Genomic DNA, 17446 nt, shown 5'->3' on the forward strand with positions numbered 1-17446 from the left:
TCCTTAACTCGCAGCTAAAATAAATAGAGGGCAGAGGTACAAATCTGAGGATGTATTTTGGAGAAAGAGAACATACCATTTCTCTAAGTACTCTCTGTAGTTCTTGACAACCACAAATTTCTTTTCTTTTTATCAGAAGCCACAACAAAAAACATCAACATAAATGCACACTGACAGAGGAAAAAACCTTCATTTTCCAATATTTTAAAGGTTCACAGCAATACAACAGTTTAAGTTAGATGACATACCCACACTTCAAGGCTTGCAACATCAGAAGCGGACCCCAGAGGGTTTCCATTGTACCTGCTTACCTCAGAGTAGGCATCTTGTGAATTTTATTGAACATACGATCCAATCTCTTTAAGATGAGGATAAGGGCAGGCCTCACCGCCTCAGCTGTCCAGTCAGTGATGGGTAACATCTCCATGATGTAGCGCCGGAGACCTCTGCTTTCCATTGTCTGTGTGTCATAAGGTGCCAGTTTCAGCAGGGAATGTGCAATTTCTGCCAACCTAAAACCAGAGCTTGTTAAGAGAGAATTCTAGTACTCTACAACTTGCACTTTTTCACACATGCTAGCCTAGTAAAAAGAAATAAAATAGTCTAAAGAGCATATAAGCCTGTGTATTTTTATGGTGATATTAAATGCACCGAAGGAACATCAATAATCACCTATATTAGTAAAAACAAAGCAACTGAGCTGTCATTAAGATTAGAACATGGAAATTGGTTTTGTGCTTATTTTTGCTGAATCTCCACACTTTAAGAGGCACCACTACGGAGCTTTCAGGTGTAAATTGTTAAAAATGAAGTGTCATCTGCTAGGTTTATGTAACATGCACTTTGTATGATTACTCCTTTCATCTTTTTCTCCTAACACTTCCACAGATTGTGCTGCTCTTGTTCCTTCTAACCCTCCCAGATGGCCTTGCCAATGGCATTTTCTGTACACTGTGAAATGCCACGGCAACACTTCCACTTGCAGTTGGAAAAGTAGCTGCTGAAATACTTGCCTTTGTCTACCAGAAATCCTCAAGTAGTAGAGCCATATTACTTGTAATTACTAACAAAAGAGGTAGGAACTTGCATGCTCCTTGAACTGTCACTAGACTTTGTAGTGGCCAATTAAGGGAAAATCCTACTCATACCATGGGGTTTCTTCTGAAACGCCTTCAACTAGTGGAACACCTTCCTCTTGTCTTTAAAATCCACCTAGCAAAATCAAGGGCAATTGAGCTCTTCATATTAAACAACTTTGTCCCACTACAGAGTAGATCTGTTTTCTTAAACGCCACAAAATTCAAATCATATAATTATGCTTCTTTCCAGTAAATCAATATCAATAGTATATAACAGTATATTCCATTTCCTAATGCATCATGAATTGTAAGATCCACCTCACTCAACTTGAGATGCCACTCTCAATTAGCATTCTGGCTCTGTTCAGGAAGAAATAAGCAACCTGGGAAATGCTGAAGTACTGAGATAAACAACTCTTTTCATTGGCTCCAAAAAGATCTTCATGATTTCTCCAGACTAAATATTTCACTTTGAAATGGTTAAAGTTAGGTGAGATGAATCATGCCGGAAGGGAACAGCCAATTAATTGGTTTTCTGTAGACTCTGAAATGGCATCTGACAGCCTCCAATGACCACGGCTGTCACACTACATTCTGGCAAATCTGCTGTCTAGTTCCTTCAGCGGCTAAATCCTATTAATCATTTAAATGACACTTAGAAAACGAATTTATGTAACAAACCGGATAATGTTCCTTTTATTGAGGAACTATGATGAAGCAATTCTTGTTCCACCGCAATAAGACAGTCATTTCCAGCACTTTCCAGGAGACATGAGAGAATCAGAGCACAACTTGTTGTCATCTGCAAATCAAACCCTTAACTGTACTGCTGTAACCTCTGACCTTGAAAGAACTTGTCTCTTGAAAATAACACAGCTGCTAACGTGTTCTCTAATTGTTTCACTGCAATCTCCTGTCAAGAAAGAATTCTTCCAAAAAATACACCAATAGCACCTTCTGTACATGCATATTTAAGTTAGTGAAACTTGTCTTTTAAGAGAAGGACATAACATTATTACAGAGCAATTAAGCCTAATCTATCTGGATTATGAAAAAAATATGTAGAAATGAAGCTCCCGCATTTCTGTTAACTAGCAAATACTTCCAGGTAGTACACTTAGTACCCTCAGAGTGTTAGATGCAAATGTAAGGCTAGGATCGTAATTCAATATGGAAAACAAAAGTAAACCCCTTACTACATGAAACAAAGAAAATTCATTCATCACACATGTATTTTTTGCTCCCAGTGAAATCATTAAAAAGCCCAACACAAATATATCTAACTAGGGATGTAATGTGTCCTGAGAACCTCACTTTGGTTTCCTAATATACGATTGAAGTTCTTGCTAAAAGTTTATAATGTAATTAGCATTAATTCCTGATGCTAACATCCCTTAGATGAAAAAACCTTAAGATAGCATTGAAAAGCACCCAGGTCCATCAGATTTTCAGCTTGTTTGCAGCTAAGCACTATACAGAAATGATGTGCATGTGCAGAAACAGATATCTCCTGCTTAAAACTACCCTCTGAATTACAAAGTACTTGCCAGAGGGTGGAAGGAAACGTTCAGTTAAAATGCAAACACACAAACCAACCAAAGGGACACCTCCCAGCTCGAAAGCAAATTAAAGAAGACCCAAATTAAAACTAAACACAGATCTCTAATTGTGACAGAACCTGCTAGATAAGGGGCTTTGTCATTTGTTTTCAGAGCATGAATGTAAAAGACAGAAATGTTTATACAAGGGTTTCCTTGGTCCAGGGGGGCAGGAACAAAACTGGTTCTGCACACTGCTAGCACTTGTCTCCCTTCAGCGTGTTTTACAAAGCTTTAATGGTGAAAAAGGTAGAAAGATCAGGTAAAGGAATTTCCCCTGAAGATGATGAAAAACTATCAAGAGAATCAGGTCCCTTCCCTCTTTTCTCAATGCCTTTTTTTTTTTTTTCCCTTTAGTATCTGGACAAAATTTCTCAGTAGCAAATTATCTCTGTTTTGTGGTTACATGAACAACAAGCACATATTTAGCAGAGAATGAGGTCCCAACTATCAGAAGCCTTCACTCAGCTCTTTCTAGGCCAGTAAGCCACAAAAGTAATCTACAGTGAGCACCCAACCAGCCTTCTGGGCTCACTGCTGTACATTTAAAAAAAATCTTGTGCTCCTGCCTTATCACACAGTGATGGTCCTGTACATGCCTTCTGCCCTGTCCTACCCCATACTCCAGGCATTTATGCCGAGTAGTGCAGAGGTTATTTACCCCTTCTCTATATTTGTTGGCAGCTCATTCTGATGCATCCCAGGAGAAGATAAAAGCCCCATTCAGCCAGATAGGCAACTTCCTCATCCCTTGCCTTAGAGAGGAAGCCTTATCTACTCTGCTCCTCATCATAACTTATTCTGATGTATCAGACTCCACTTTTGTTTCACTCCCTGGAGACAGGGTTCTAAACAAGACAAATGGTGAACTTAAGAAACTCTCCTTATATGCGAGCAGCACAAAGAACATCCAAAGCATGCATGGTCCAGAGAGCAACATGCAAGCCTACACTAACAGAAAGTGATACAGTCTTCCTGCTATTGTGACAAGAGCTAAAAGAAACGAATCCCCCTGAAAAGCAGAAAGTCTGTGGAGTACCTCATGTGTGACTTCACATCCAGCAGTTCCAGAGAGGTGACTCTGGGCTCTCCAGCCAGGTTCTGCAAAATCTTCAGCCTTGGACCACAGTGCTTGTAAAACTCAGTGCAGATATTCAGCAGCGACTCCCGTGGTCTCCTGAACTCCTCTCTAGCAATTCGTTCATCCAGTTCCTCACGGGGAAGACCTTGGCCCTCCTCCAGTAAATGAAGGTTCTCCCTGGAACATACAAAATGAGAAAAAAAAGAATTAAGTGTTGCATGCAGAAGAGCCTTTCACGTTTGTTTTACAGGAGATGCTTTCACCTGCAATTGAAAATAAAAAATAGTTGCACCTGCAAATAAAATAAAATAAAAAAAAACAACAAAAAAGCCAGCTGCAAAGTCTTTAGGAATGAGAAAAATGAACTATCCTTTGCTGTCTTGCTTTGAAAAAGGTTGCCTGTCACAGCAACAGTGGGTGAGACCCAATGAACCTAGAAAGTGCTGTAGAACAGTTCCTCATGTCAGAGAAGGCTGAGTGAAGATTTTACTGTACCTGATAAAGTGCAGTTTGGCTCCCTGTTCTGGATACCTGGGAAAATAGAAACAGTGCAGTTGTAAAACAGCAGCTTAGGAATGCCTGAACAGCGCCTTACCCCAAGAGGGTGACAATGTTCTAGCCACTCTCCATGGGCAGGACAGTAACTTTTATCACTGGAACCATGACCACACGTAGTTAGTGAACACACTAAATAGCCTTTACCTCCCACCTGGCAGCAAACAAAACAAACTGTCATAGTTATTGCCTTCACTATAAAATGAAAAAATAAGGTTTTCAAGCAATTTTACTTAACTTTAACTCCAGTGTTTGGTCTCATTAAGCCAGAGCTCATCTTGTGGAAAGAGTACATCAGAGTATTGTTTTGTTGTCATTTTCTCTTGGTACTTTTGTTGAGAAAGCGCTAACAAACCCTGCACCTCTGGCTAACATATCCAAGGCTGAAACAGCATCCATTCTATCACCGTCAGATTCCTGCTGCTGCTAGCAGATGTCTGTTGCAATGATAGCAGAAGAAATAAGGGCAGGAAAACTAGAGCAGTGCAGAAATGTTTTTGGATCTGAGACTGAATGCTTGATAATGAGAAATATCTGGAAATTGAAACTAGTGTGTTCAAGTCACACAGCACTGGGAGTCTCTACTTGGACTGTCAGGAGATACACATTAACTGCTTTCCAAAGTCAGCAGACAAACAACATAAATAAGGCATTACTTTCCATTACACCGCTACAACCAGGAACATTCAGATCCTGGACTGAGACGCAAATCAGTGTTGGATGCACTGCTGTACTCCAAAGCCTGGATGTAACAGTCTTAAAGAGCAACAAATTGATTCCAGGAGTTACCAACCAAGATGTGTACACTTGACAGCTATAAAGTGATATAATAATCCTTTGAAATTCACATGGAAAGAGCTTTCTATCTCTCTTCAGTACAAAAGAAGAAATGGAACAACTTGCAAAACATGACTTGCCAAAAATATATTTCTGATTTACAGTCCAGCACAGCCCATGGTACTTTACTGGCCCCCTATGGGCTGTGCACAGACTTATCTGCTTTTACCAACAAAAGAGAATTTAAGAAGGAATACTGTGCTCTGAAAGAACAGTAACAAGATGTTTCAAGCCCTTGCTCTGTACAAATTGTCTAGTGGCCTTTTTCCCACAGCATCCTCATCTGAATGGCCAATACGAAAGAAGCAGTATTACAGTCTGCTGGCATCTTCTTCCTTATTCCCTTTCCTCTGTGCAAAGTTATTTTTCTTGTTGTATTTTTATAAAGAAAGGCAGAAATATTTCCAGTCACTTCCCTTTTTCTCATATTCTCTGCCATCTTCTCCTTTGTTACCTGTTACCCCCCAATAAAACAAAAAAATGAAAAGCCAAAATGGAGGCAAAGGCAATAGAAAGACACCAAAGGAAAGGAAAAAAAGACAAAATAAATGGATGGAAAGAAAACTAGAGGAGGTGCTAATTTCTGTGAGTCTCAACAGACACACACAGTTTGAGGTCTTGTTGCTGCTCAGTCATTTAGAACAAGGCCCGAAGGATCAAATCCTTCCACAACACAAATGGCCTCTGTCCAGTGGCTCTCTAACAGTGGACTTGAAGGAAGAAAGCAGTGAAATGAAGGACATAGTTGTTTTGTCAGTATACTGCTGGAGTGCAAAGAACAAAACAAAAAAGGGCTATTAAGGATGAATGTCTTCTATTTCGACATTCTTGTCTTCTATTTAGTAACATGGTTTTAAACAAGAATTTACAGTGTTGGAGATTTTGGTTATTGTCAGAAATTCAGTTCTAGGCTGTGTGCTTTTTATCTGACTGTTTTCTCCCACAATATCTAGAGTACCTTCTCAGACAACTGAGGAAGCACTCAGTGCAGACATTACCTTACTCCAAAAAAAAACCAAACCAAAACAAAAAAAAACAGAAAAGCTGCTTAGAAGGACTAGAAAGAAAGAAAAATCCACTGGCTTACCTGGTGTTCACACCTGCTGACATCGTATGGTTAGCTGCTGTAGTGCCTTTGTGGCCTTGGTCACATCGACTCATCTGTGGGGCTGTCATAGGCCTAACAAAGGGAAGGTGAGTAACATGCTAAAAACTGCATCCACTAAGTGCACTGAAATTCTGCTTGTGGTCTAGTGAAACCTAGCTTTAACTTTAATGGTTGAGGTTTAGACTTGGTAAACAAACTCAAATATAATGAGCACTTGTTCACTGCTTTTCCCCAGACTGATGAGCAAAAACATCCTGAGACGTGTGGAGTGTAAGTTACCTGGTGAGAACTTCAACACTGTATAAAAGGGCCTGCAAAGAGGTGGCAAGTGCAGCCATAGCAGCAATCTCCTCACGAGCTGCTGTCACAGTTTCCGCTTGAGATGTTTGTCGCTTCAGTTTCTGCAAGTAACAGGGAACCAACGCTTCCAAGACCATCAGCATCTGGAGGCTGGAAAAACAACCATTACTTGGTGTGTTACATCCTGTCAATCCTGAAACTCACAACAGGTGGAGACTTCAGATTCTTTCTGAAGGCCCCTGAACCCCCCACTGGCCTGTGATACCATTGCTTCTCAATAGGTAATCAGCCTTGGGCCAAAGAAACTCTCCTATAAGGGACTTCAGGGAAAAATGAAACAACAGTAGGAAAAGTCTGAACTTTCAGGTATCTTCTGAATAAGTCATCCATCCATTTGCAGATGTTTGTTTTCTGTTCCAAAAACTCCTTTCTTCTCTGGTTTCTTCTTAGACACTACCCTTTTTGCTTTCCCATCTCTATGCATCTTCCTGTTCTTTCCAGCTGCCTGTTTTTGCCTTCCAGTGCCTCTCCAGCAACAGTAACCGTAAAAACACTATGTGGCCCCCCATCTGGAAATACAGCCTATTTGGTGCTGCTCAGACTGCCACCCATCTCAGCACTGCTTCCAGCAGCTGGTTAGAACTGGAGAACATTTCCAGTTCTTGGAACTGGAGAACATTTCCAGAAATGCATCAAGAAGCAGAGGCTAGGCCTCACAGAGAAGCATAGTGCTTTGGTTGCATTTCTACGCCCTCTGTTTTGATTTCTCATGCCATATGCAACTTTTAGGCCTTCTCTGAGTCTGCACAAAACAGGAAAACAGATCAGCACCTTCTGAATGACTCAGGAGCATAGGCCACCACTGTCACACATAGCTTGATGGCTTCACTGATCGAAAATGTCAGGTCCTCATTTCCATAGCAGAAGTCTTAGGGAATAAAACAACAGGAGAAAATTAGCACACAAACACAACAAATATGAAAAGAGCTAGCACTCTCCCTTCTTTCCCCCATTTTCAGTCACTTGTTTCTCATGTTAAGGCTCCCTAATGAGCTGATTATTGACAAAGTAAGTCTATAACATAGAAGGGTGCTGAACTCCCACTTGTATCAACATCCAAGAGCTCAGTAAGCGAGAAACAATTCTTAGTAAGTCAAATCACTGCAGAGCATAAAGGCTTACTGCTCATGCTGTAGTCCCTTTCATACATTACCCATCACTAGCAAATTCTTAAGCACATTCATGACAAAGACACATGTCTGCTTTAGAAATTTTTTTATCCTTTATCTGCTTTTTCCTAGATGCTTCCACCATACTAAAAATGACATCGACGCACCACTGATGACAGCATCATAAAATTCCAGGATAAAACAAAGCTTGAATGCTAAGACTAGTTGACTAGTTGTCCTTATAAAAATCAGACAGAATTATTTCCCTGCAAGTCACACAGCAGCCGCATTCTTAAATGCTGCATTGTATGGCTAAATACCAAGAGAGGCAGTGTCTTGCACACATCACACAGCCATATATATTCTGCTTTGTAATAAATCAGCTTCCCTCCTAGAACTCAGCATGACTGGCAGTCTGAATGGCATCCATCAGTTACTAGTCATAGTCTGCCCACAGGAGAGGATGTTTTGGTTTCCTGCCAGTGTGGCAGAGGGGAAAAGATGACACTGATCTTGTCAGCATGATATAGTTTATTAGCCATCTTTATTCTTCACCCACACATGATAAAATTCAAAATGCCAGGGGCGAGCTTCAGACTAGTAGGCTCAATGCAGAAAAAGGAGCTTTGGATTAAAATAAATGAAAAATTCCTGCAGAAAATATCTAGTGTATGGTGGTAATAAAGGCATCCTTACAAGATTCACGAGGCATAAGAAACAGATATTACTGCACTCTGGGAGAAGAAAAAGAAGAAAAATAAAATAAGCCGCATCAGATCCATGTTTAATCAATAATTTGCAAAGCGGAATTACTGAATAAAGGATTATTTGCTGTTACCTAATGACTTGAGAGGCTTTTCTGCTTTCACCAGCTCTAAGATGTCCAAAATGTCTGGAGTATCTCCCTCTAAGGACTGCAGCAGGTCGAACAGGCACTGAGCTGACACTCCTTTGCTGGTTCCGTTGTTTGCAGCATCCTGTTTTAATGACACATGGCTGATTTTCTGAGGGTCTGTGTGCATCCTGGCAATCTTTACACGAAGTATCGACAGCCCTTTTTTGGTTTGCCTGCTTATTTTTTTGACAGAGAGCTCACACGGAGTTCATGGGCTTACTGCTCTAAAGCAATAAGCCTTGCCTGATTCCACAGATTGATGCTATACTGGAAACAATACGAACACCACACATAACTTTACTTGCCATAGAAAGCAGATCATTGCTGCCCTGCTAAGAAGGATGCATGCACTTACAGTGTATGTGCACTTAGATCTAACAGTTCCACTTTAAATTATAATTCCATTAACAATTTTCACCTCACTACAATGCTAAAAATTAATTAGTGAGGATTTCCAAACATGGCTAATCCAGTCTTAGAGCTCATATGTACTAACACTTGGCAACAAGCTTTCTGTTCATACAACTGCATTCTAAGAAAAAATGTGCATTTAAAGAGTTGCAAATCCGTACTGTCCTTTTATAGCCTATTTATCGCAGATATTTAAAGTGAAACTATATTTACTACCCTAGACACCAGTGGCTCATTATCTCAACATGCTGCTCAATCAACTGATGAACGGAAGTGAGAAAATATAAGATGAGGTAATGGTTCAGTGTAACACCAACTGCAGTAAGTATGTATTCAATTTGTATGGCGCAGATGCTCCAGCTGTTTCCTCTTTCTGATCTCTGATGGAAGGCTGGCTGCACACACAGGCTCCCCCACACCAAACCTAGGGAATGGTTTCTACTCACAGGGAACTCCAGCAGAGGGGCGACACTTGCAAACAGCTGCAGAATGAAGGGCTTGCGATGTAGAACGTAGAACTGGCGGCACGCAAACTCCATTGCTTGGCGTAACTGTGGGTTGCTTTCATAGTCAGCATATACCTAAACAAACATAAAATGACATGGAAGTACTACTTTACTCCAGCGTAAGGCTTCTTCAACTCCTATCCTCACACTGCATCAACTACAGCCTGAAAACAAGTCAGGAGTGTTGTTGCTTGGAGCAGCAGAATTATTCCATGCATCTTTCACAAGATACAATTCTCTATAGTCAACTCCAGAATGTTATATGATATGTTTCCTTTTTCTTTTTCATCCTTCAACAGAAACACACTTGATTCTTACTTAGCTTTGAAGCTATAACAACTCCAATATTCTGTCCTACAGAAGTGCTACAGAATCAGCTGTCTTCCATTCCGAACATTCATGCTGCTAATTATTCCTAATCAAGAACCTACAACTGTCCAGCCTGATCAACATTATCTGTTTTTTCTTTTTTCTTTTTCCATATATTCAGACTGCATATCCACTTTGTCAAGACAATCCAAACTCCTCAACTATCAATCAACACAATTACAGTTCTGCCCACTTTAAAGACATGTCAAGCTTTTTAGAGCGGCACTTCTGAACTGGACACTGAACACAAAGCCAAAGAAGCAAGACTTATTTATGTTATATTAACAGCATAAATTTTTAGGAACAGTTTGACTGTACTTCCTTCTTTTGTCCATTTCAATTGCCCATCTGCACATCTCTGCTAGTACAAATATTTGAGAGGCTTGGAGCAGAGGCAGTCAATTGTATTGAGGTTTGCCAGATGTAATGCTGAAATTTTATAGTAATGCAAAATTCACATTACAGCACATGTTTCTTGGAGGTTTCTAAAAATGTTTGTGTTAGACCTCTGCAAAAAAGTACTCTGTTAGTGTGCTAGTAGGCTGAAGCACAACCACATTTTTAGTACAACCACAAGCTTCCTACAGGCTTATTGCCATGGCCTGCTACACTCGCAAGATTTTATTTACGTGAAAAAAAGGAAATGGCTAACAATATATTAATTCCATCAAGTGGAAGAAGCTGCAGGCCACTCCAGTGGAAAAAACATTTCCTTGTAACTTCTTTTGGATAAATGCAACAGCTCTAACAGAGTAGTGACAATGGAAGGAAATTTTTAATTTTATCCATTAATAGTCATTTCTATAATAAAATGCCCACTTGTTAAGTCTTCCCTTGTATTTTTCATGGAAATAGCTCACCTGCAACATGCTTGGGAGCACCCACTGGTACCCACTGAGGGAGAAGAGGTGGTTAAAGTGCACAGCTGTGTTGATGACTGTGGCAGCGTACTGCCTCAACAAGGCACTGTCTTCAGGGTGCAGGATCAGGGCACCATTGAAGACATTCAAGAACAGCATGATCTCATCCCCCCAGGGGAACTCGCTAGGCATGCCAAGAAACATCTCTTCCAGCAGCTTAATCCACAAGCTTTTCTGAAGGGTGTCAAGACCAAAGAGCTCTTTTCCAGCTGTGGGGGAGAAAAGGCAAAAGTAATCAACTCTGTCTATGATGGTCAGCCTTACAACACTCACATAAGCTAAAGGTTTTTCCAGAGAACCCTCCCACAGAGACTGACCCTAATTCTGCCTTTCTGAAATGACTTCATCCATTCTGAACTTCTGCAAGCGCCTATAGGGCTTGAACCATTCTCAACTGAAAACAAAGCACATGAAGACTCACTCTAGTTTGTCAAGAACTTCTGTGTTCTGGGGAGTACACAGCTGGACACAGCTCAAGCTGTAGCCTCATGTATAATTTCAATACATTATTATATTCCTGTTTATGTCCAAAGAAAGTAGCTTTGTCTGGAGGCGTTTAATGCAGCAAAGCCCTTTTTACTGCTGTGCTTACAAACCAACAGCGATGTATCATTTTCGCTAGGAAGAGATTTATAAGCTTCCAGTGTAGTTTTGTAGCCTGTGTTTCTAAGACAAACTAAATGTCTCACATAAACCTTCTGAGCCCTACGTAACCACCAGAGAAAGCCATCAAAAGGCCATACCTTGGGGATCACTGAAGAGTGAGAACTCAGCATCAATGGCATTTCGGGGAAATGAAGGCAAACGGAGGAGGTCTTCCTGCAGCATCGATACATGTGACTGCTTGTGGGCAGTCGGGATTTTCTGTGTCAGTGATATGAGGAACAACACCCGCCCTACTTCTTCTAGTTTACGGGTGAACACCTGAATAAGAGACAAGAATCACAATCAGTCTAATCAAAAAGCTCTTGTATATACGTACATGAATTTCCAGGTAAGCTTCCGCAGCCTTCTCTGAAGGCAGAGAAGAAGCACTTGTGGTTGACAGGAAGTTGATGAAATTCAACGTGCAAGTATTGTGCCCTTGTGCAGCATTTGTACAACCAGTGTTTTTTAGCTCCATTCAGCATAGATGGGCTGTGTTTGTAAACAGGTTCTAACTCCTTCCAATCCAGTGTTGTAGAGGACCATGAGTGGCTGTCAAACACTTTGCAAATTTGCAATGCAGTCTTTTATAGATCAGTGTAAATGTAAACTCTGCTTTTGTGGAGAGACCAAACAACTCCAAACTGAAAGCCATACAGTTGCACTTACTCTCTGCAAGGTCCTAGACAATAGCAACATTACGTTGGGATGACTACCTTTCCTTCTGGATAAAGGCTGGAACTACTGCAAGTTGGCTATTGCAAATGTATGTAGGGTTCCAAAAGAAAAGTAATCATAAAACAAGGCAGATCAAATTCTCAGCTGCTGTAAACGAACAAAGTCCTGCTGACTTTGATAACGAATTCTGGTTTACACAGCTGATAAACTCAGATCCATTCAGCATCCTTTCAACATCTGTGTTGAAAGTGTTAGTGTAGGACTAATCAGGCAGCTATTCTATTTTGATTCTAATAGCAACCATAAGTCAGAGCTGCGCTTGGTAGCAGAAGCAACTGTCTTTGGAAGCAGTTTCAAGACAGCTTTCAGCTTCTGGGTTGAAGCCAAAACTTAGAGCATGTGGCTTAACATGGGACAAATCTCAGCTTCCCACATCCTGCAGTCGCTATGGCCTTCCTCTTACATGCACTCACTCTACAATAGTGTGTTCAAACAGTACAACTTCTGCACCGATTGCTGCCTAGTAGGCAGACTCCACTGTGCTGTTTTCTTTCCCCGAGCTAGATGTTGTCCAGCATCTTGCTGCATGACTACAAAGAGGGCAGCAGATGCTTGATAAATTTTTACCTTGGAAATACGTTAGCTTCCAAGTGCTCCAAATAGAGAAATATGGAATGTAAAATAATTCCCTGAGAAATCTGGGCAGGCCATTCTAATGTTTTTGGGTCACATAGGGCACAAATAGCTCAATTATTTGATGTATGGAACAGTGAGAATAATTTCTGGCAGTGAAGCAACCAAAGCAATTCCAAGTCATTTTCATATTTTTATAGAATTTCTACTGACAGATGCAGCACATGAGATATTTCCCTATTCTGTACTACACCCACACAATGGCATTAACAAAGTTTGCCATTATTTTAGCAGCTTGTTTCTCTAAAGCAGCTTCACAGTTAATTTTTATAATGTTTCCCAATGATATCTTCCTCTTTGCATGCTCACATCGCCAGGGACGCAACTACAGCAGCTGCTTTGTGGCTAGAATGATATAACCATTAAAACTGCTAACAGTTTAACCACATTCCCCTTCCTTTTTATTTCCTGCTTAGTATCACCTTTGCAGATACAGCTAGAGCAACTTTTCCCTAAGTATTCAGATGTAAACTGCTGAGAAAACTTTGGTTTTGTGGGGAAAAAATGCATAAGGCTTTCTACAGGTGGAGTGGACTCAATACTGCTGTCTTTCTGTCTAAGGAAATGATACTCTCAGGAGGCTGTAGTACATTAAAAGCACTGCTCTCTCCTCCAGTTTCTGTAAAGAGCTCCTAGGAGCTGTAGAGCGTTAGCAGGATCTGATAGATTATCAGGTCATGAGGCTGTGAAATGGGGAAGACAGTGCCCTTCTAATTGTTTCCCCTGAAGAAACAATCGCTCCTTGAGCATCACTAGTGGTGGCTGTACTAAAAGACTAGTATCTGAAAGCAAGACAAGGAGCATTCTTTACAGTCAGAGGACAGACAGCAAGGTAAAACAAATACTGTCTGATCCATAGCCAGATGGCTCTCATGAAGAAAAGGTTCTGAAAGAGCCAGGGGTCATGTTTAAGAAAGCAACAAGCATCTTTTAAAGCTGAGTCAACTGAAGTTGTTCTGGCCAACTGTAGGAGAATGCAAAATAATCCACCTGAAAAAGCTGTATGGAGAGAGGGGGAGGGAATTCACATTCACATTCTTTGGCTCTTCTTAAACACCATACATCTGTCAAGCGGCACCTAGACAGATTTTATGCCAACTGCTGCTTCTCCAGCAGAGCTCACTCAGTATGAGTGGAGGCCTTTAAAAAGGAAGGAAAGTTTTATTTACAGGGCTTGTTTATGGAAAGAGATCTTAAGTGACAGTAAGATACCTGCTTCTGAATGAGCTCTTGACCCTTTTCTGGATGCATCTGCACAAGGTTGAGCTGGGGAGAAACTGATCTCCGGAAGGGATAAATGTCACGAACATAGGTCTGCCAGGAAAGAAACAGTGAATTTTTAAACAAATGTAATTGCAACAGCATTGTTCATTAGAACTCAATATAAGGCTCTTTTTTCATCCTTTCTGAAGATTTTGGGCACAGCATGAACAGAAGAGAAATTTGCTCTCTCTCTTTTCTGGGAAAGCTGGACATAATGACAAGGGATACTTCTATCACTTCATCTTTCTGTCAGACTTCAATCTTTTACCACACACAACTAAATACCAGAGATGCGGTGCCTGCAGGACAGAATTCTGCTTATGGGCTGCCTCGTTTCCCTTCAGATAACCCTGATGTTTATAAGGGACAAGATGTAAAGAACCAAGCTATCTGTACCTGACCTTTGCCTTACCTTGTTGTAATGAATGAGATTCCATCGCTTATCCATTAAAAAGTAGTGAGAAGACTGTGTTTCAGGTATGTTAAAAAACTCCAGACACTCCTGAAGAGGAAGAAAGAGAAACTTTCTGATACTTAATAACTGTCTTGTACAAACACCTCAATATCTACAAGAATATCCTGCATATAAGGGCACAAACCTGAACGTCTGTCAGCCTTGTAGGCTCTGTGACTCTTGTTGCGTTACTTCTTCATTCTTTTTTTTTTTAATCATTAAGTACATTAATGCGTTCACAACAATCAAGGCAAACCAATGTCAGAGTCTTGAATATTGGTACTATTTAGAGATTTTCATACCGCATGTTTTTGTCCAGTCATATTGCCCATACGGGCATCGTAACTTCTATTTACATGCTACTTCTTTTTAATCAAGTTTTAGAAATAGGGGACAGAGACACTACAGTTCAGACCCTTTAAAGCACCGAGGTGCATGATTCCATTAAAATGTAAGAGGTTTCTACATGTCTTTTTCTTACGTAGCTTGGTTAAGTTCGTCCTTGAAATAATTGGGCACAAAAGGGAACTGATTTTACATCTCCTAAATCCTAACGTATCATAATGGCTACCAAATCATCATTTCTGCTCTTTCTGATCCTAATCATTGTCTTCAGTGTTGATAAAATAAAATTAAGTTAAATTTAAAAAAAACAACAAGGGATAAGAAGCTGCAATGTATTCGAATGTACTTGCAGCACATTTCTATTACCCTTTAAGAGGAGATTGTGTTTCAAGACAACTAAGGTTTCCTCATATGTACACAGAAGTGCTTGTCGCAGCAGAGCTGACGCTAAAACAGGAAGCTCAGGCAGAGTGGCATCCAGGTATGGCAAGTAAAAAAAACCCACTTAATAGTTCATTCAGTTCAAAAACTCACCTTCAGAAGAGCCTCAAACTGCGTGTCTTCATGGACTGGTAATTGAGTTGGTATGTCACACTCATTCTGTCCATGCACAACAAGGGTCTTTGTGCCTAAAGGAAGAAAAGCAGTTGCATTCTCCCTAGCCTCTTTAATTAGCTCCGTTTCAAAAGACTGCCATGAAGGAAAAGTAACAGTTAATGTTAACTCCTGGGCAGACAGACAGTGCCAGTCCTGCCTGGAATGTGTTATGTGCTGATAGCACAGGCTCACAATTCTGCAGTTAGCGAGAAATTGATCTGTTCCTAAAACAGGGAGCTGGTAATTTTAACAGCAACAAGTCAGGAAAAGGAATCACAGAATTACCCGGGTTGGAAGGGACCTCAAGGATCATGTAGTTCCAACCCCCCTGCCTAGCAGGGCCACCAAACATACACATTTACTAGATCAGGTTGCCCAGGGCCCCGTCCAACCTGGCCTTGAACACCTCCAAGGACGGGGCATCCACAACCTCACTGGGCAGCCTGTTCCAGGACCTAACCACTCTTCTAGTAAAGAACTTTCCCCTAACATCCAACCTAAATCTTCCCTCCTTCAACTTAAAACCATTTCCCCGTGTCCTGCTATTATCAGCCCTTTCGAAGAGTTTACTCCCTTCCTGGGAGTAAGTTCCCTTCAGGTACTGAAAGGCTGCAATGAGGTCACCCCGCAACCTTCTCTTCTCCAGGCTGAACAAACCCAACTCCCTCAGCCTGTCCTCATAGGGGAGGTGCTCCAGCCCCCTGATCATCTTTGTGGCCCTCCTCTGGACCCTTTCCAAAATCTCCATATCTTTTTTGTACTGAGGGCTCCACACCTGGACACAGTACTCCAGATGGGGCCTCACAAGAGCAGAGTAGAGAGGGATGATCACCTCCCTATCCCTGCTGACCACCCCTCTCCTGATGGAGCCCAGGATCCCATTTGCTTTCCGGGCTGCCAGAGCGCACTGCTGGCTCATGTTAAGTTTGAACAGGCCTAATGTGTTGAATATGTTTTTCACCAAGAAATTTCCTGCCTGACTCATGAAGCTCCAAGCTCACAGCACACTCTTTTGGGGATCTCAGGAGACTTAAATGAGAGGTTGCATCTTACAATGATCATACTGCCAGTTTTTCACACCCCAACTGGCATAAAGTTCTGAGTTAAAAAGACTGTTCTCATTCATTTTGCTTGCTTCTTTCAGAGCTCTTAAAGTTGCCTTCTAAATCTCAAGGAATTAAAGGTAGAATTTACTGACTGAATCCTCAATTCAAGCAAAAGTGACTTATGCAGCCATTCAGAGTAGGCCTAGTGCAGTACTGGTAGATCTATTTTTTGGTAAGAGCATGTGAACTTGGAAGTGAAGGAGGCCTAAGGACTCATTTCTTATACCTGGCATTGAGGCAGTCACCAGCAGTTTCACTTCACATTGTTCCTTCTTCATAGTCTGTTTGAGATCCTTGAAAAAAAGCCCTTCAACATAACCCACCACTTCCCAAAGGAAGGTTAGCGTGGCAGAAATGGCATCCATGCCCCATTCACATGGAGTGCGTACAAAATACATGATCAGTCCTACCTGCAAGTAATAAGTAAGAGGAGTATCAGATTATACACACTCGAACTGTTTAGGGGATTGCAGAAACACAGAACAAGAACACGGTTCTTCTCTCTCTCTCTCCTCACTCAGAGGACGAACCCTAAATTAAGCTTACATCCTGAAAGTTTATACATAATACAGAACAATTTGCCTCTACTATTCTTTCTTTTCCTGCAGAGGATGAGGATGGGGGGAGAAAAGTGCAATTGCAACCCAGTCTTAAAAGCCATTGTGAATGAGGAAAATGGAGAACTTCTCCATTACAAGACTCCATGTACCTTCTGCTTTTATGTACTGCCTCACAGACACTTAACATACACTGGAAAGCGCCTGGAGTAGCACCTATCTTGTCTGTTTTTTCATCACTTAATTGAAAGAACTCCAACAAATGCATTTTTCATAACTA

At 41.1% G+C, this 17446-nt stretch overlaps 1 protein-coding gene across 25 annotated transcripts in view; it reads right to left on the reverse strand.

Annotated features, from left to right (window-relative positions):
• The window catches only part of UNC80 (unc-80 subunit of NALCN channel complex), a 119837-nt gene that overhangs the window by 25457 nt on the left and 76934 nt on the right, over positions 1 to 17446 (reverse strand). For all 25 annotated transcript variants that reach the window (XM_085553495.1, XM_085553497.1, XM_085553490.1 and 22 more), the window contains 14 exons: positions 16836 to 17019; positions 15441 to 15535; positions 14520 to 14609; positions 14057 to 14158; positions 11572 to 11752; positions 10769 to 11037; positions 9480 to 9614; positions 8566 to 8704; positions 7390 to 7486; positions 6538 to 6708; positions 6238 to 6330; positions 4254 to 4289; positions 3717 to 3935; positions 312 to 512 (listed from right to left, as the gene is read on the reverse strand). In XM_085553495.1, the coding sequence (XP_085409621.1) occupies positions 312 to 512; positions 3717 to 3935; positions 4254 to 4289; positions 6238 to 6330; positions 6538 to 6708; positions 7390 to 7486; positions 8566 to 8704; positions 9480 to 9614; positions 10769 to 11037; positions 11572 to 11752; positions 14057 to 14158; positions 14520 to 14609; positions 15441 to 15535; positions 16836 to 17019 (2012 nt within the window). The remainder of the gene's footprint in view (positions 1 to 311; positions 513 to 3716; positions 3936 to 4253; positions 4290 to 6237; positions 6331 to 6537; positions 6709 to 7389; positions 7487 to 8565; positions 8705 to 9479; positions 9615 to 10768; positions 11038 to 11571; positions 11753 to 14056; positions 14159 to 14519; positions 14610 to 15440; positions 15536 to 16835; positions 17020 to 17446) is intronic.

The sequence above is a fragment of the Coturnix japonica genome, chromosome 7, assembly GCF_054131305.1.
Source record: "Coturnix japonica strain WE chromosome 7, WE-NBRP24, whole genome shotgun sequence".
In the NCBI taxonomy this organism is placed as follows: Eukaryota; Metazoa; Chordata; class Aves; order Galliformes; family Phasianidae; genus Coturnix; species Coturnix japonica.